Below are 19,532 nucleotides of genomic sequence, written 5' to 3' on the forward strand. Positions count from 1 at the left end.
ATACAGTCTCATATTGTGGGTGAAACACAGCTGTTTGTTTAGCAAAGTTGGCTTATGGTTGATGGAAGGTTAAGTAAACAAGACCGCTGGTCATATTGACAGCCCCTGATGACACTTGATGTGCCTCCTCCTGTCACTGGCATTGTTTTTTTCTCCTGCATCAGGCTCATCCTTAAGCCTCCTTTGCTATGGAAAATTTACAGTGGCAACATGGTAGTCATAAGCTGAAGGTGTAAATCATACTTGTGACCTTTATTAGACTGGAGAAGGGCTATGTTTACAAAACGAGGCACAAAACGTTAAGCCAAAGCACTATATGCTTAAGATATTTTGGCATGTTAAATGAAACAAATCAAAACATTGCATAAACAGATGAAAACTTGCTGCCAGGAATAAAAGTAATTGTGGAGCTTTATATAATTCTGCAGTTCTCTAAGCCCTAAATTCACATTTAACAGGTAATTCATAAGCTGTAGGTCCTCTGTATCTTTGCAAATTGTGTTAGTATTGAAATACTTAAAATTTTCAAGGTTTAGAGAAATATTTCAACTCTTTCAAAAATCTTGCATGAAGATCATCTTGTGTGTTATCTGTGAACTTATTTGCTACTTCTGATAAATCCAGAGATTTCTTGGTGTAATTAAATCCTTTCTTGTATTTACCAATGTTTTATAGGTAGCGACCTGGGAGACTTTGTTGAATATGACCCAAATCTTTTAGATGATCCCCAATGGCCATGTGGCAAACATAAGCGGGTTTTAATATTTCCTTCGTATATGGTAAGTGATATGCAAAATTAAGTGTAGCACAGATAAATTTTGGTAACAGTATTTTGAAGATTGAGGTTACATTTGGCTGTATTTTAAGAAGATTATTATTATTTTTAATCTACCAATAACAGCTGTTTGGAATGCTTTGTTCTACATGACAGTTACTTACCAGGACATGTAAAAACAAACTCGTGGAGGTATTACAAAAGTAAACGCTTTTATTACCACTGTATTTCATAAATGCTTTAGATGAAAGACCTGTTCGAACAATGTGTTCATTCTCTTGCATTCAGAGGAAAATTTATACATCCTCTAATTGGCATCTGTTACAAAATAGGAGGGATGCCCATTAGGGTTTTTCTGAAGTCGTGAAGCTGCATTGTGTTTTGATGCTTATCATTGACTCCTCGAAAAAGCACTTTGGTGTCTACCTTTGTTTCCCAGGTATTTATTTCACCATGGGGTAGTCCTTCTTTTAATTTCAGCAATTATGAGCAGAGCCTGGGTATTTCCCACTATATCCAAACCCATAACTATACAGACACATAACTGTTTTGATCTGTGCTCTAACTCAGTGTTTTCTGTGGTGACAGGCTTCTATAGCCTTTTTTCAGTTGCACCAAGTCTGTAGACTATTTTGGCAGGACTGTTGCAAGATGCAGTGCTGTTGTATGCATGTGAGCATGTATTTGTCTGAATTATACATCCGCAGGGAGCAGGGAAAACCTTTTTTTTTTTTTTTTCTGAAGTGGTGACCTAATACTCTTATCTATATACAAATAGGATAGAATTCGAAATGCTGAGGTCTGAAGTGTTGTCCATGTCCTCACTTAACTCGGAACAGCAGATACTATTTAAGAAACTGCTGATGTATGTAAAGATAGAGTTATTCTTCTGCCCCCCTGATCTTTATTTGATAATAGGGGTCCTGGGTGCTCCTTCTTCAAAACAAATGGATTTTAAATGTTTCATGTAGCTTGAAGCTTATCTTCTTGCTGGCAGGAGTTCTGCCTGTTGCACAGAGAGGCTTAATAGACCTCTGATGCTGTGTTTGTGCTAAATTTTCAAATGGGAAGTCCAATATGTCCTCTGATTACTTTCAGCCAGATTTACTTTTAGGGTTGGCAAGTTATTTTTTGGCTGCCAACCCACAAAGTATCAACATTTTATGGCAGCTACATCTGGGTGGGAAAATATTTGTTAAGTTTTGATCTGGTTATTGTCATGGACAGGGAACTGTCTTGCCTCAAAGAGAAAGACGATGTTAACCAGCATCCAAAGTGAATATAGCTTTAGCAGTTGTGGTTGTGTTTCTAACCTTCCTCAGGCTGCAAATGTGTGCCAGGCAATCTGAGTCCTCTACAGTCACCTGAGATCTTTGATTGTTTTTCAACTCGGTGTTGAGATGGTTGAGTGAGTCAAAGTAGGGCAGCCAGGATAGAGTCCTTCAGGGGAAGTCTCTGCTCAGGAGTGGGTGTTGAATGCCCTTCTTTCCATAATGCTGGTTAACCACAGCTTTTTGAGGTCTGTATTTGTACTTTTATTACAAAAAGGAGCTGACTGAGGATTTCCACTGTGTGATGGGTTGACCTTGGCTGGTTGCCAGGTGCCCAGCAAAGCTGCTCTATCACTCCCCCCTCCTCAGTTGGACAAGGGAGAGAGAACGTATCAAATGGTTCACGGGCTGGGATAAGGATAGGGAGATCATTCATCAGTTAACTGTCATGGGCAAAATAGTCTCAACTTGGGAAAAGTAACTTAATTTATTGCCAATCAAATCAGAGTAGGGTAATGAGAAATAAAACAAATCTCGAAACACCTTCCCCCCACTCCTCCCTTCTTCCCAGGCTTGACTTTACTAGCAATTTCTCTACCTCCTCTCCCCGAGCAGTGCAGAGGGACAGGGAATGGGGCTTGCGTCAGTTCATCACATGTTGTTTTTGCCACTGCTCCCTCCTCAGGGGGAGGACTCCTCACATTCTTTCCCTGCTCCAGTGTGGGTCCCCCATGAGGTCACAAGTCTTGCCAGCAAACCTGCTCCAGCGTGGGCTCCTCTCTCCATGGGTACACAGGTCCTGCCAGGAGCCTGATCCAGCATGGGCTTCCCATGGGGTCACAGCCTCCTTTGGTCATCCACCTGCTCTGTTGTAGGGTCCTCCACGGGCTGCAGGTGGATTCTGCTCCACCGTTCACCTCCATGTGTGCAGGGCACAGCCTGTCCCACCAGGGGCTGCACCACGGGCTGCAGGGGAATCTCTGCTCTGGTGCCTGGAGCACCTCCTCCCCTCCTCCTTCACTGACCTTGGTGTCTGCAGACTTGTCCGTCTCACATATTCTCAGTCCTGTGTCCAGGCTATTGTTCTGCACAGTTTTTTCCCCTTCTTAAATATGTTCTCATAGAGGCGCTACTACCATCGCTGATGGGCTCAGCATTGGCCAGCAGCAGGTCCATCTTGGATCTGGCTGGCATTGGCTCTATTGGACATGGGGGAAGCTTCCAGAAGCTTCTCACAGAAGCCACCCCTGTAGCGCCGCCTGCTACCAAAACCTTGCCACACAAACCCAGTACACACTGTGACAGAGGTATGACTAGATACTTTGAAAAATGGACTTCAAGGGCAATTGTTAAAACTGGTGTCATTGTTGGTCTGGAATATATCTGCATTGATGGGGTCTCCCTGCTTTTTCATTTTCTCTAGGGGTTAATTACTGCTGTGTCTAGAAAAATGTCTTGATTTAACATTTGGGGGGGTTGCCTGAATTTGCCTTCCAGGCGTCACTTCTTCAGCACTGCCCGATGGTCTGTAACACTCCTGTCTCCCTCTCTGAAGGCAGGCACCAGTCTAAGAATGGGCTGAAGGGCATTAAGTGCTGTGTTTCTTTTGTTGGTGGGAATCACAGGTGCTTGCCGAGAGCTCACTTGTTCAAGGATTTTGCTTGCCCCTGGTTGAAGCAGCATAGCTGTGATGCCGTGCGGGAGCTACACAGCTCTGCAAGAAGCCGAAGGTGGTTTTTCTTTAGTGCTCTTAGCTGAGAGATTTCACAAGGGGCTGGTGCTTCCTTCAGCTGAGAGAAGAGAGAAAAGGTAGTGCCAGCATGTCCTGGGAGCTTACAGGTTAAACAGGATTTTGCAATTTGGGCTGTGGATAAGGAGGGCTTGTGCATTGCACTGGTGAATATAGGGCCATTTTGACTATGTAGGAGACTTTACTTGCATCCATACTAGACTTTCCTGACTCAGCTAGTGTTCACCCTCCCTGCAGTTCACATCAGTGTGAAAAGGAGTGTAATAGGCTGTAATTTCAAGTCATTTTCTTCCCCAAATATAAAAATCGGCGTATGCTGCAATTAAAGTAAATTGCAGTCTGAGGCCAGCAAGAAACCTGTGTTTTTTTCCTGACCATGCACAGCCATCGCGGTAGTGACAGACCTCTGCCAAATGACCGCGGAGCTGTAGAGCTGCTGTACACAGACTGAAACCAGTCTCTGGTCCTGAGCAGAATATAGCTGTAATTACTGCCTCTCGTAAGTGCCGGAGCAGCTGAGAGCAGCTCTGATGTCAGCGCTGAACATTTTGTTGTGTGTGGAGAGCTGCAGCTTGTAATTAAAGTTTCGTTACTTGGCCAGCGTTTAACATTAACGCTTGGCAGCTGAAAGCTTATAGACATCCCCCCCGCCCTCCTTACAGATGTCAGAGCAATTAATGATGGAGGAAGGTGTGCGAGAGGTGTGTAACCACGTGGCAGTTATGGATAAGCAAGGCTGGATGCTGGGCTGTGACGCTGACTGTGGGGTAGAGCTCTATGCACTGATATTACTTCTAGGAGCCAGGCTCGTGCTTTGCAGGCCCGGATTTCTCCACTGCTAAAACTCTGTTGAGGTCTGTGTGACTGCTGCATCAGGAAACACTGCAGGTTGATCCCAAGGCATAAGACGGACAAAATGTGTGGTCTGGATTGGATTTTACTTTGAAATACATGCAGTGAGCACTCGACAGGCAGTTCCTTCCATTTTTGTGGAGTCTGAGTTTATCATCACCGACATTGACTTGATAGTCTTGTAATTTTACAGAGCTGAATTAGTCCTGACTTGCAGAGGATTTTTAACTGCGAGTCCTCAGCTGTTTCCAAGGAGTAACTGAGCTTCCTTCTTGAAAATAGCTGTGAGGAAGGAGAAGTGCTTTCAGTTTGGTCTTTTTTTTTGCAGTGAAGTTCCTGGCTTGAAGAGTATACACTTCCCTGTTGCATTTCTAAAAGTAGTACCCACGAACAGCCTGTCAGGGGACAATTCTGAAAAAGCAGCTTCAGTACTTTCCTGTCACAAACTCTATGGCTTCTATTAATTATATTAGTCATATTTAAATTCTGGTCTAACCTGGAGAAATTATTTTGCTTTGTGTTATCTTTGTAGGAGAGTCTACAATCTCTGCCGCAGTATAAACAGTAAGAGGTAGAAAAACTTCATGCTGGGGGTGGGGGAGGAGGGAAACATCATGTCATGGTTAACAGATGTCTTCCTGGCTGATAATGCTAAAGCAGGAATTCTTGCAGATTCTTAAATCTCTCTAGAATAGGAACTTTATCTACCAGACAAAGCAGTAATTTCTTTGCTAGAGTCTCATGTCAACCAGCGTACATCCAGACTTGTCGGTGTCTCCCTGGCCTCCCTGCATTTTTGCCAGCAGAAACAAACTCCTTCCATGCAGAAGGAGAAAACTCACTCTGCAACAGGCATGAGGTTGACCCTGCAGTCCTGCTTTTGTTGGTAACACAGAAACACAGGAGTGTGTTAGCTGGCTGCTGTATGCTGCCAAAATTTGCAGCAAAAGAAGAAAAGCCCAGATCAGAAGCATCTTGACTTTGAGTGACCCTTCTGTAATAACATCCCTGCAATATCCATCTATCCATGTCCAAGGGATTCACTTGGAAATTGGTTTGGGTACTTAACGACAATTTCAGTAGATTGGTTTAATTATGTAAAAACAAATTGACATCTCTACACCACTAATAAAAAAGCATGTCGCAAAAGTCTGCAGTGCTCCTGCAGCAGGCTGACTGTCAGCCTGCATTTGCCAGGTACTGCACTAGTGTTGAGCACAGCCAGGCTTTTATTATTAAATATTATCAAATATGAGTTCTCCAGTGTGATTATAAAATTAGAACTGCTTGCTGGCCTGGCCATTGAGTCTAACAAAAGCCCGGCATGATGAATGATATAGCACATTCCGTCTCTCACTTCCCTGTTCTGTCTTTCACAAGGAGCATCAAGGTCAGGAGTACTCCCCTACAGCCAGTGTCCTTCGATGCTGTCACCCTATTCTTCAAGCCACTTCCGTGGTTGTAAATTAAGCATCTCCAGAGGGCTTTTTTATCAGCTGCTGACCTTGTATCCAAAAGTCTCAGGGAACAGAGGATCGCAGTGGTGGTGTATATTCATATTTAAATGCTGTGCTCTATGCATTTGATGCTTTATTTGGTTGAGACTCCAATAAGCAACAATTTTGTAACTATGTCACGCTGTATTAATTGAGAATGATTCCAATATGTTAACTGTATAAAATAAGCTGGCAACCTTTCCACGTAATTTAATTCAAAGAGGCAGTTTTGAAATAATTTGCTTTGTGAAATTAGAAATCTTTTGGTTTAAGATCCTTGAATGTTAATAACTTTCTAACAACAGAAACATCTTTTAGACTTCCTTGTCTTTTTTGGTTTTTAATTATAAATAAGGAATCACTCCTGTTTTCCATCACTGTTTTAAGCCTCTACTATCAGAATTTCCCATACACATGCGTCTTCAGCCATAAGTATATGAACTAGGTTATTATAGCTACATAGCTGGTCACCTATGGTCTGCATTAAGGTAGGCAGGCAGTGCAGTCATTGACTTCTTTTATTTGTTATGTGGCTGAGAACTTCTTATTGACCTACCAAAAGTCTGTTAAAGGTATCAGTCTTCTGTCTGCTTTCTGTGAAGTAAATTTATCAGGGGTACACAGTTATGAAGCAGAAGACAGCCTCATATATCTTTCATTTTATTTACCTATTTTATTCTGATTTTATCCTTCTTAAGTGGGAGACAGAGGCATCCAAAGCTAGATCGTTTTTTACTGGTAGAGTGCCAAAGTAGGATTTATTTTCAACAATATTTCATCTTGCCAGTCTTCCCAACCATTTCAGGCATCCTCCCTCCTCCCATATTTATGAAACTATATATACAGCTTTCCTATGAGAAAGCAGCTGCTTGAAAACACTTGTGAATAACACACAAGCTAACCTCCAAGTTCAAAACTGCCAGCCATGCAAAAAGTGTGCAGAGTACAGACTTCGGCTGAAGCATTCATCATGTTGTCCAGGCATCTGTCAGCTACCACATATCAAGGCTTTCATTTGTCTTGTGCAACTCCCATCACAAAACTAAAATATACATACACAGATTTGTATACAGAGAATGTGAACAGAGCTCACAAAGGAGTGTTGCTGAATACTGAAGTGAAATGTGTTTTGTGCAAATAAGCTGTGAGAAACAAGACAGACATTTCTGGATGACAGAAGTTACAAACATTTGAGATTAGAGTATGAGAGAGACAGTTTGGTAGTTCTCATTTCCTTGCTCGTGTGTCTGACAGCCCTGGGAGTGTAGAGTGCCTGCCTGGTAGGGAATAACATTATGTATAAGAAAGCATGTTTGGACAGAAAATCGCTGTGCTCCTTTTAGGGAAATATTTGCAAACTCTTCATAAAATTTGGGGCATTGGTGTTGAACATTGCTTATACACAGGCAGTACCAGAATTGTTCCAGCCAGACAAAAATCCATGATGTTTACAGTCATGTCTTCTCTTCAACATGGCAGCTTTGTCTGGGGCTCACGGGTAGCTCAAACTCAATGAAATGGCCGAAAACAGAGCAGTGTAAACACTGAGCAGAGATCAGGCAGAGAAGGATGACGTTAGGTCAGGGCCCTCCCCAGTCAGATCCCAGATGGTCCTTGTGGGTCACTGGGCCAGCCTAGAGGTTTCCTCTGCTCCATCCCTCGTGGGCAGGCGCATCGATGGGGGGTTGCTGCTCAGTGCTGAGTCATTCATGGGGTGCAGGAGGTGCCCTGAGCAGGAGTGGGGTCAGGAACTGGATTTCTGTGTAGTCTCATGAGTGCTGTGCCCCAGCCACGGTGTGACAGTGAGAAGGGTGCTCACGTGCTGGCTCAGAAACAGAATGGCTAACTGATTCAGTCACTCAAGACAGTAATTCAGCATTGCTTTTAAATTACCTGTCAACAGATTTTTTTTTTTTTCTTTTGCTGCCTGCCTGTCTGGTGCAGGTCCCACGTGCACACATTTCTATAGGGAAACAGCATCCCAGTGCTCAAACAAAGCTGGGCTTCTGTAGCAGCTACAAACAAAAAATCAAGGGAGAAAAAAGAAAAAAGAGTTGCACAATTCCTTTTCTTGAGAATAGGGGCAGTTAGCTGAGCTCTCCAGCATGGCACTGACAAGATGAGACAGCTGCCTTAGACCCAGTGTGTTCAAACATGCTGCTGTTATCCTGTTACATGAATCAAAACCAGCACACACCAGCTTTCATCTGGATTTCATTATTGTGATTTATATCATAGAGACTGTTGTCTCACAGGAAACAGCAGTATTTGGAGTTGGGGGGGAGATTCTTATCAACGGGACAAAAATTGACAAATCTCTGTGTTTAAAAATAGCCGCACCTCTTTACCATTTTCGGTTTTAAGCCGTCTGCTTATTCTCAAGTCTCTGAATGTTTCGCTTTAACTAAAATTTTAAGAAAAATTTTTTTCTCCTTCTGAAGAGAATTTAGCTGAATTCTGACAAATCTCCCACAGGCTGGCATCCCAGGTAAAACTAGATGGTGTGTGCAGGGCGGCTGTGGAGAAAGGTGTGTCCTGGGGACACAGCCCTGCTGCTGATGTGGGGCAGAGCCTGGGGCTCGCTCCCCCTCTAGGCAGTCACCCCCTGTGCTGGCGCCTACTTGTTAGAGGTGAAAGCAACTGAAACTTGCTGTCTGGCATAATTTCTGTGCAGCTTTTCAGCTGAGTCCAGAGGATGGACAGCCCCTTCTCTTGGTTGCTGTGCCCTTTCTGCTGCCAAGTGGTTTCTGTCATCCACATGAGGTTTGTGTGTGATTGCATCCTCGTCTGTGCAAGGGAAGATGATTACCTGGAGAGAGCCAAATGCAAGTCTGCCAGAAAAACCTCTGATCACTTTGAGGGAGATAATTAAGATAAAACTAAGGAGCTCTGTGGTAATGGAGAGCAAACAATGGGCAGTTAGGTTTGCAGTGAAGCATGAAATAAGGTGTCATGTAGCTTTTGCACAGTAACACTGAGCTCACTCTTTCTAGGATTGCTCAAGACAAGCAGAAAATGCTGGCAGTAACTAAAATCATCTTTGGATTTAACAGATAACCTTTACGCACTCAGTGTCTCGTGACCCTGTAAATAAAGAGCTGCATGGACCAATGTTTCTGTACGTTGAGTAGCAGATGGCACTGGTCTAAATTATGATATGTGGCTTGTTTCAATAGTCCTCTTAGAGCAGTACTAAGAGGAACTCTCTTAATAACACATAAAAATCCCAGCTCATCTGTGTGTCAGAAGCACCCAACTTGCTGATGATCCTCTGGCAACAAAACCAAGGACTAGGCAGGCAGGCAGCAACGTCCCAGGGAAAGAAAATAGAGGAATAATTGGTGAGATCTTAATTCCTCTGCCTTGGGGGGCTGAGCCCTGCCAGGTGAGCTGCAGCGAAGAGCCACGGCCACACGGGTGCATGCGTACATCCTCCCAACCTCAGCAAGATTAAAACCAGGCAGACCCACACATTCAATTGAAGCCTTTCCCTCCCACCCCAGACAGGGCAAGGTTTCTTCTCCCTGTCTTTTCCTCTTTTCCTTTTATTCAGGCATGGCAACACGTTATCTGCCGCAGTGTCATGACAGCATATGTATTTGTAACTTCAATGGCACTGCAGTCTGCCCAGACCTGCACTCAAGCTCATCCATATGCTTTCAGGGTAGCAAGGGTGGCTGAAGAGGGTTAATGTGGCTTTCTCCTTTTTGATGATTTGTATAACTGGCAGCTTTCCTTAATAGGAATTAATTTCCTTAATAAATTATCCCCTTTACTGAGCAAAATTCAGACTAGTGCTCAAGATGTTACTGTGTTGGAGGAGGCTCACAAGCATTTATACTTAGGATGGCAGGCAACTGTTGTGCATGATGTGCCCAGCAGAATTGCCTGCCAAGATATAGTGGGGAGCAGTTTTTCTGGACGGGTAATGCTTCTCACACTGAAAATCAGCTAGCAGAATGGCCCACGTTTTAAAATGTGTGTATGACCATAAGAACACACCATGGCAAGAAGTTGGATTTTTTCCTCTACTACAGTATGTTTATGTCAAATACTGTTGTTCGCTATTCAGGGGAAACACATGCTCTACTTTCTTTCAAATTCATATAATTATCCATTATTTCACTACCATATCTCCTAAATAAAGTGTGAAAAGTTAGGTTTGTTTAGCTCCCCTTCATGCTCATTTCAGATCCAGACAAGAAAGTGATTGGATAACAAGAGTTGTCCAATTGCTCTCTAGAGCCAACGCTCTCTCCTCCTCATACTATTTTAATTCTTGAAAAAAACCTACAAGCATATGCAGTCGGTCTTATTGGCTGATTTAGATTCTCATGAGGATATAGTGCAGCGAGGCTCCATCGTCTATAAAGGCATTACATGCGACAGGTGTTTTGCCTGCCTCTTTCCACCTCTTGCTGTTTAGCATTAACAGCTCTTTGCCGTGATGTAGGTCAGCCATAAACAGAAATTAGAAGGGAGAAATCATTTTGCTGTAAGGAGAGTGTACTGTGCTGCACACTGCTGCTCTCCCACTGCCTGTGCTTGAAGCTGGCTGGGAGCTGGATGCCTGGCAACCAGATTGTCCCCTGGCTGCCCAAGCTGGGGCTCTTCCCTGCTTCTGTCGAAGGGGTAGAACATCCAAAGCTCGGAAGAGAATTGGCACATCCCCAAAATGGAGGTTGATTTGTTGTTCAGATGATAGATTTTGTCCAGGTGAGTGGTGACAGAGGATTTGGGCAAAATACTACCTGAACAAAGACTGAGGGAATGAGAGAAGTGCTGCGTACCCATAGATGAAGTGCTGTGTACCCATAGATGCAGGCACTGGCATTGCAGTACTGGCTGGGAGGGCCCTCTGCTACTTGGGGAAATTCTTAGGGTTTTAACAAAAAGCAATAAAAATCTCATTGTAAAGGAAAAAGACTGTACACTATGAATGTCATCTTAACTCAGTATTTCTGTCTACTTATGACTGCATTACTATCTTGCACTCTATTGCCTTACCTGCCATGTAGGTTAATTGCCTGTTTTATCACAAATGTATGCTATGGCACTCAAGAATTTGTATCAGTGGTTCCTTTGAAGAATCACTTTGAAAGAAACTCACAATATTTCTCAAAACCGCATGGAGACATGCACACAAAATCTGGTCATCAAATCGGTTATTGTGATGATTTATTTTGGTTTAACAAGACTTGTCAGCTAGGTTTTATCCACCCACATTTCTCTTAAACTCACTCTTGAGTGATACTTGGAGGATCCTAATAAGGTATTTGTTGTTCAGGGCTTGTGCTGAACCGAACCATCTTCTCGGATTTCAGGTCACTTGTTCAGACAAAGCAGTCACAAACAAATTGTTGCCTTAATTCAGACTGAATTTTCCCCTTGACTGAAAGCATTGGGACTGACTGCACTTACTTGGTATTCCTTGCTTTTGGTAATTGAGAGATCTTGCTTGTTAGAAACTAAAAGAGAAATTCTTTCTTGACCATGTGTTACAGACCACAGTCATAGACTACGTGAAGCCATCAGATCTCAAGAAGGACATGAATGAGACCTTTAAGGAGAAGTTCCCTCACATCAAGTTAACCCTCAGTAAAATAAGAAGGTACACTGCAAAGCTTGCTAAGGCTGCAACATGATGCAGCTGCCTCACATTTCAGTGCAATTGCTGTTGGACATGGTGGGAAGCACAGCACTGATTGATCTTCCAGGAGCAGTGGCCATCAGAGGTGCAGAATAAGTCAGATGATTGCTTTGATTAGTGGACTGAGTAAACAAGATAGGGGAATGTACAAACAGGTACCGGTCAGGTTTCAAATGGGCATCTAATGAGATGAAAATGCGAGCTGAGCATGCGCTATGCTAAAAAATCCAGAAAACACAAAAAGCTCTCCAAGCTCATGGCACTTAACTTAAAAAGAGACTGAGGAAAGAGAAAGGCTGACTTTTGTGCTTTGTCCAAAGAGCATGGCCAGAAGCAAAACAAGTGTTCAGCTTCACAGCAAAGTTGTAGTATTTCATCACTGTTTCAAGTGTAGCAGGCTAGATGTTGTTTCAGTGAAGTAGCAATAATTTCATTTGACCAAAGTGGCCAGAAGGACACTGAGCTCTGTTGCTCTGTAACCAGGTAATAGTGCAGTACATGGGAAGACTGTCGGTTTAGATTTGACCAACCATAACCAGCAGCAAAGCTGCGTATAGAGCACAAGCAATCAAGCTGTGGTTACTAAAGAAATTGTATGCAGCTTAAGACCTCTGATGAAATATTGTTGCTCAAAATGTCAAAGCTTTTCAGTTGCTTCTATAGTTAGACATAACTATTTACCGGGGGCAGTGAGGGGGAAGGCCGAGGTCAAAATGAAATGTGTCCCTAAAACTGAGCATAAAGATATCTGCCCAGTAAATTATGTTTGGGTTTTTTTCTCCTCCATTTGACTGAGCAGAAATCTCTGAAAGGGTGACTCTTAGGGTGAAATGAGAAATGCTTTAAAATGCAGTTCACAGCATACTTGTCTGGTCTCTTTACTCAGCTTGAAGAGAGAAATGCGCAAGCTTGCTCAAGAAGAATGTGGTTTTGAAGAGCCCACAGTGGCCATGGCCTTTGTCTACTTTGAGAAGCTGGCTCTCAAGGGGAAGCTGAACAAGCAGAATAGGAAGCTTTGTGCTGGAGCCTGTGTTCTTTTAGCAGCCAAAATTGGCAGTGACCTCAGAAAACACGAAGTCAAGCATCTTATAGATGTACGTATCCATAGGTTTTCAGTGTTCCTTCTACATGAAGTGCCAGTGTGTGGTCTATGTAAGCCTGCTTGTCAGTGGTCACACTCTTTAGGTTTCTAGCTGCACAGCCGCTAAATACCTTTTTTGATTATACATTTATGTGATTGATGTCACTGCAGAGGCATTGGAAGCTCATTTGGTGTGATTGAAGACCCTGGTGTCAGATACTGTGAGGTTTGAGGAGTGTCTGACCATGATTCTGTCAATAAAAGTCAGAAGTTAACCATCAGGAAATTCATTTTGCTTTTAATTATGCTGTCAGTGTCAATAAAGACTCTCCTTTGGGAGGTAAATGCAGATACTAATTTCAGAGGGAGTCTAATAGACTCCAACTTGTTATTTTTTTCAACGGTTTAAGCTTTTGGGCAAGAAAACCTAAAAAAGTGTTCCCATTAGAACACCTCCCCCCAACTGTTTTTTTGTAGAGTAAGGTGTTCAGTCTTCCACCTACTCCATATGAAAGAATTAACAGAGGGGAGTGTTATTCCATAGTCCTTTGCAAGCACCGAGATACCAATCTGATTTAATGCTACGGAAAGTTAGGCAGGTAGCTACAGCCAACTCGCTCAGTTCAAGAAACATGGAGACTTGGTTGGGGGGCAGGCCTGGACTCATGCCCTTCTCCCACAGTCACAGAGCTGGGTCAACAGATTGTTAGAAAGCCCTCTGAATAACCAGAAAAAAAAATCAACCCAGTGGGAGCTGAAAGATCTGGCCTCTCTTGCTATCCCAAAACATTGGTCCATCCTTAAGACACTTTGAGCTTTTCAGTAGACCCAGTGGTCAGAGAAGTAGGAAGCCAGGGAGATCATAAGAGGTGGGGGGGAAGTATCCCTGAACAGCTGGTTGCCTACTTGTAGCATCCAATTCAGTGAAAACAGCCGAGCAGATGGGAGGTTTAGTATGTTACAGCAGAAAGCCAACTATGAAACCCATCTCATCCCCCTTGAGGATAGTAGTTTCTATTACTCTCTTACAGTCCTTGCCAGATGACACCTTCTGCTTCTGAGGTACTAAGATCAAATGTATCTAACTGTAGCAGAAATAACTTCCCCAATAGGGTGTCATAACCCAGTCTAATGCTGAAAGGAAAATTAGTAATCAAATATATCTAGTTGTAGCAGAAATAATTTCCCCAACAGGGTGTCCTAACCCAGTTTAATGCTGAAAGGAAAATTAGTGATTTCAAGCAGTGCAGGAAGCTTGTGGGCATTTAGGAGACGCGTGTCTTCCATTACACAAGTGATTTTTGATGTTTGCACGAAGCCAGGAGTTTCCTCTTTCTGCAGTGGTAATCACTGATAGTTAGAAGACATATCTGCTGGAGATGGAATAAGTGAAATGACAAACATGTCAGAAATAGCATGGCTATCAACTTGCTTCTTTCCCACATCACTGAGCTTTGTAAGTTCACCTTTACAGAAAGGAATCAGTACATCCAATTCATCCTGTTCTCATTTTCTAAATCTAGAGCCATGCATGTCCAGCAAGGCAGAGGTTTGATGACAGTAGCACACATGTTTTGAATAATGTCATCGGTAAGAGAGCACTAGAAAGTCAACTTCTCATTTACAAAGACTTTTTTTTTTCCCCCCCCCCGCCCCCTCTCGGCTTTCATTGCAGAAACTGGAAGAGAAGTTCCGGCTGAATAGGCGAGAGCTGATTGCCTTCGAGTTCCCGGTGCTGGTGGCCTTGGAGTTTGCTCTCCACCTTCCTGAGCACGAAGTGATGCCGCACTACAGACGCTTGGTGCAGAACTCCTAGCGCTGGCTGCCCTGCGGGGAAGGGGCTCCTGACTTCCCGCTTGGCTCTCCTGAGCCGCAGTTACTACTGGAAATGCAAAACCAGACTCCTAACACTTCACTCTCTCCCCAAAACAGTTTTTCAAGCAACAAATAGGAAACACTGCGTCGAGATTAAGACTCTCAGCTTTGACAAATTTATGTATTGTTACTTTCTCAAAGCAGGTGAAGACTGAGCTGTTGGTAAATGGTTAACGTTCTGAAACTGGGTGGCGACTGCCCCTGTCTGTGGGGACTACAGCTATAAAAGTAGGCAAAATTTGAAGGGCAGCCTCCATGACCACCCCTCTCCATCACACAAACCCTGGAAGCCCACGTGAGTGCATTCTCATAGCGCTTTTTCTACAGACCTGCTGCATCTTCCAAGAGGACTTCGTAACGTGAAAAAGCTTTTAAAGAAGATATCTTCACTGTGTCAAAAAGAATGTGCCAATCTATTTTTGTATCAGCAATTGAAAGTGCACTTTTTCGTGTGGGGTGTTTGTGTGTGTATCCGTGTGTGTGTGCGTGTGCAACACTGAACTGATCTCAGTCCAGGTGGTTGGCTTAGCTGTTTCCGAGTGTATCAGTTACCAATGGCAAAGATCAAGGTGACCTTTGTTTACTTCTTAAAAAACATAACTACTGGAAAAACGGTAAATGGGATCATTTTTGGACACTTTTTTTTTTTTTATTCTCTGATCTTTCCAACATTGTACCTTTGAAAGGATTACAGTACTACTACTACAAGAGAAGGATCAGCAACTGACCTTGAGTTTTCAGTCATGTTTGTGATGAAAGCATTAGTATGAGATTGCCATGTCATGTTTTTTAAAAATATCTTGTGTTAAGCCACATGCATATTTTTAACCTTCGCACTTTTCCCACTGTGGAGATGGTTAGACTTGCACTCTGTAGTGTTGTATTTCTGTGCTCTATGTTAGAGTGCGTAATAAGCACATTTATTGTGCTGTATCTTAAAACAGTGTTTTATTAAAAAAAAAAAAAAAAAGAGTAGGGCTCGGCCGTATAACAGGTGTCTTAAGGCTCCAACAGTAGGGGCATCAGCTATTGTTAAAAGTTTTTGGGTTTTAACTAGAATTGACTGTGCAAAACCTAAAATCAGTGCCCACTGAAGTTAAAGGTCCAGTTCCTTTAGACATTTCAGTACTGGAGTTTTACAGTAAAACTTCTTGCAGCTTCCCTGGTTCTGACTGGACACCCAGAAAGCTGGAGGGTTTCATCCAGGCTCCCCAGTGCTACATACACACTAAGCTAGCGCCATGCTTATGGACATCATTCAGTTGTTATCCTGTGAGATTACACCCCTGTCCAATCTTCTCCTGTGCTGGTTCACTTAACAAGCCTTGCCCTTGATATGCCCCACACAGATCTGGTGAAGTCAAATACTTACAGTTATGATATTTATTTAAAAAAAATAAAAAATCTCAAGCATGAGATTGTAGCTGAAGCCTTACCTCTCTAAGGTTGGGAGTGCTTGCTCAGAGTATGGAAAGGGCTTGTGAGCAGAGCGTAGAGAAGTGGGACATACCAGAGTATGTAAACACACTAATGCTTGCTTTCTTCCGCTCTTACTTTAATCAGTTTTATTATTTCCTTCAGTTAGGCCAGGAAACATCCAGTTTCGTTATCAGCTTTGACTCCTTCAAATTCTAGTATGAAAAACGCCTGCATATGATTGCTCTGTAGGTTCTGGAAAGGTTACACATGTCAGGACAAATGGGAATTTGATGCTGTTGCTCTCCCTCCATTTTAAGGGGGAAGGTGACTGCTAGCTTACAGTTACTATTAATACTTATCTAATTACTGATATAGATACATTCCAACAGGATTGGGGAGGAGGGGTTAAAGAGAAAAGTGTGCCCTTACCTCCCCAGTGCAACGCCCCACACTGCTGCAACCCACACGTCACTCGTCCGGCTGCGGAGCAATGGGAGGGGGGGCCCTCACTGGCACTCCTGCTCCTTCCTCCTCCCGGCCCCCACACAGCCAAGAAACAGGAGCCAAGAGCCTGTAGCACGCCTAACGCCTATGGCTGCCCTGCTGGTTTATTCAGCCAAAAAAAGTGGTGTAGTGTTGACCTACAAGCCAAAATGGTCTGCAGGTCTGTTAGGAGGGTTTCCATCCTTGGCTGCATCCCTTTCTGCTGAAATCATGTATATATGTTCAAGTTTGCTTCTGATGCAGAGATTGGTTTCTAATAGCGACCACTCAAGGCTAAGCAGAAGCTTTACCTTTCCGTAAAGGCTTCTACCTTTTGCTTTTGAGTCTAATTTTTTTTTTTTTTATGTTGCTTTATAGTATTGCAGGGAAAAAGCAAATTGTGATTGCAAGATGCAGACTAAAGAATGACAGTCTTACAGTAGTCTTTAGAGACGCTATTGAATCATGCTGTCACATCTTTTGTCTTCTGTGCTGCTACCCAACCCTGATCTACAGTTTACACAGATTTCTGGGATGAAATCTGATTGCTGGAGACTTTCTGCTTTTCATTGTTGTTGTTTTGGGGGTGGGAAAGGGTTTCAGAGTGATGTTCAGTTACAGTTTGAATGTGGAATAAACACTTAAGATGGTGATGATGTTGCACTGTTCACTTAGGAACGTATATAAAGCCATATGATGCTAGATCTCAGAGCACAAAGCTTGGTCAGTACAATTATGGTTAGGACAAGAGGCAGGATTTACCCCCCTTTTCTCCCCAACCCTGGGAAAATTCAGGCTGAAGTGATAGAGGAAATCTGTACCAAACAAAAACTGTGTTTATTTTTTTCTTTGTCTTACATGGTAATGAGTGTTGATTTACAAATTATTTTAGATTTTCAACTTTAAATAGTTCGGGAGAATAATCCATTCCATATCACTTGTTCTGGTTTGAAATTATACACCGTACACTCTACCATGCAGAGTTTATTCCTTTTCTAAAAAAATAAAAGTTTTAAAAAAAATTTTAGAACCCAGACTCTTTTCCACCAGTGACAGTATGTAAAATTATTTTGTTCTGTCGTCTGTATGTGTCAAATGGTTTTGGTTTTGTCTTCCTCTGGGACATAAAGCTGCTTATTAATAATGTTGGGATTGCCTGAGGACCCTTGCCATGTCCTGGCATTTGTTTCCCTGCAGAGACCTCAATTCCAGGGTCTTTCCTTCAGCCAAGCTCTTAAGCATCTTCTTCCCAGACCATTGTTTTGGGTTTGTTGTGGTTTTTTAAAACCCTTCTTTTTGGCACCAGCTCCTCTTCCTGGAGCTGCCAAGACCTGGTTCTCCCAGTCCAGACCATCGGTGGCACAAGCAGGCTCCTCAGCATTGCTTCTGTCTCATGACCCCTTGTTGCCTAGAGAGTTTGGGATACACCACTCCACAGAATCACAGAATCGTCTAGGTTGGAAAAGACCTTGAAGACCATCCAGTCCAACCATTAACCTGGCACTGAAGTTCCCAGCTACACCATATCCCTCAAGCGCTATGTCACCATGACTCTTAAACACCTCCAGGGATGGGGACTCCACCACCTCCCTGGGCAGCACATTCCAACGCCCAACAACCCGTTCTGTAAAGAAATGCTTCCTAATATCCAGGCTAAACCTTCCCTGGTGCAACTTGAGGCCATTCCCTCTTGTCCTATCACTTGTTACTTGGTTAAAGAGACTCATCCCCAGCTCTCTGCAACCTCCTCTCAGGTATTTGTAGAGGGCGATGAGGTCTCCCCTCAGCCTCCTCTTCTCCAGACTAAACACCCCCAGTTCCCTCAGCCGCTCCCTGTACGACCTGTGCTCCAGACCCTGCACCAGCTCTGTTGCCCTTCTCTGGACGCGCTCGAGTCATTCAATGTCCTTTTTGTAGTGAGGGGCCCAAAACTGAACACAGGAATCAAGGGGCGGCCTCACCAGTGCCGAGTACAGGGGTCAGATCCCTTCCCTGTCCCTGCTGGCCACGCTATTGCTGACACAAGCCAGGATGCCATTGGCCTTCTTGGCCCCCTGGGCACACTGCTGGCTCCTGTTCAGCCGGCTGTCAATCAGCACCCCCAGGTCCCTCTCTGACTGGCAGCTCTCCAGCCACTCCTCCCCAAGCCTGTAGCGCTGCTGGGGGTTGTTGTGGTCCAAGTGCAGCCCCCGGCATTTGGCCTTATTGAAACTTCAGTTTAGTCCAGGTGGTAGTAAAATTTATAACTGGCCCCCGTACCAGTTGTAGTTCACAAGCAGCTGCTTCCATCTGGGAAGCTGAAAGTTCAGTTCTGGACATTCATGTGTGCACACACCCAATTATCCACCACCTATTGGCAGTCAAGCTGTTTTTTCCTACCTATGAGACCCCTTAAATCCAACACCTACCTAGGTGGTCTCACCAAACAACACCCATTTATTGTGTGTTTTCATTTTACATTAATAAATTTATGCAAAAGTTTTCACTCCCTACCTCTACCCATCGCTGTCTGGGTTCTCCAGAGACCCTCAGCAGTAAATCCTATTTGTGGCAATACAAACATTAGCTGGATATACACAGACCTCAGAACATATCAATATACAGAAAAATGCTTTACTAAAAAATTTTCCAGAACTACTCACTAATAGGCAGTGACTGTTTTGGGCTAGCCTGTAATATGTTTAAATGATACAACTTCAGCTAATTGCTCCAGCCTCCTAAAAATACAGAGCTCACAGCATAAGTCTTCCCTGGAAGTGATGAAGAGTAGTTTGTTAGGAGACGATAACACCTTCCCACGATGCTAAAGGATTTTGGCACCAGGCCCCACATTAAACATGTATATAAACAAAAAAAAAAAAAAAAAAAAAAAAAAAAAAA

At 43.4% G+C, this 19,532-nt stretch overlaps 1 protein-coding gene across 2 annotated transcripts in view; it reads left to right on the plus strand.

Moving 5' to 3' along the window:
- Positions 1-15,703, plus strand: part of CABLES1 (Cdk5 and Abl enzyme substrate 1) — a 38,615-nt gene extending 22,912 nt beyond the window's left edge. For both annotated transcript variants that reach the window (XM_026842712.1, XM_026842711.1), the window contains 4 exons: positions 676-779; positions 11,649-11,755; positions 12,681-12,888; positions 14,551-15,703. In XM_026842712.1, the coding sequence (XP_026698513.1) occupies positions 676-779; positions 11,649-11,755; positions 12,681-12,888; positions 14,551-14,691 (560 nt within the window). In that variant the 3' untranslated portion in view covers positions 14,692-15,703. The remainder of the gene's footprint in view (positions 1-675; positions 780-11,648; positions 11,756-12,680; positions 12,889-14,550) is intronic.
- Positions 15,704-19,532: the final 3,829 nt, after the last annotated feature.

This window comes from Athene cunicularia (genome assembly GCF_003259725.1).
Source record: "Athene cunicularia isolate RWA chromosome 2 unlocalized genomic scaffold, athCun1 chr2_part1, whole genome shotgun sequence".
NCBI classification, from domain to species: Eukaryota; Metazoa; Chordata; class Aves; order Strigiformes; family Strigidae; genus Athene; species Athene cunicularia.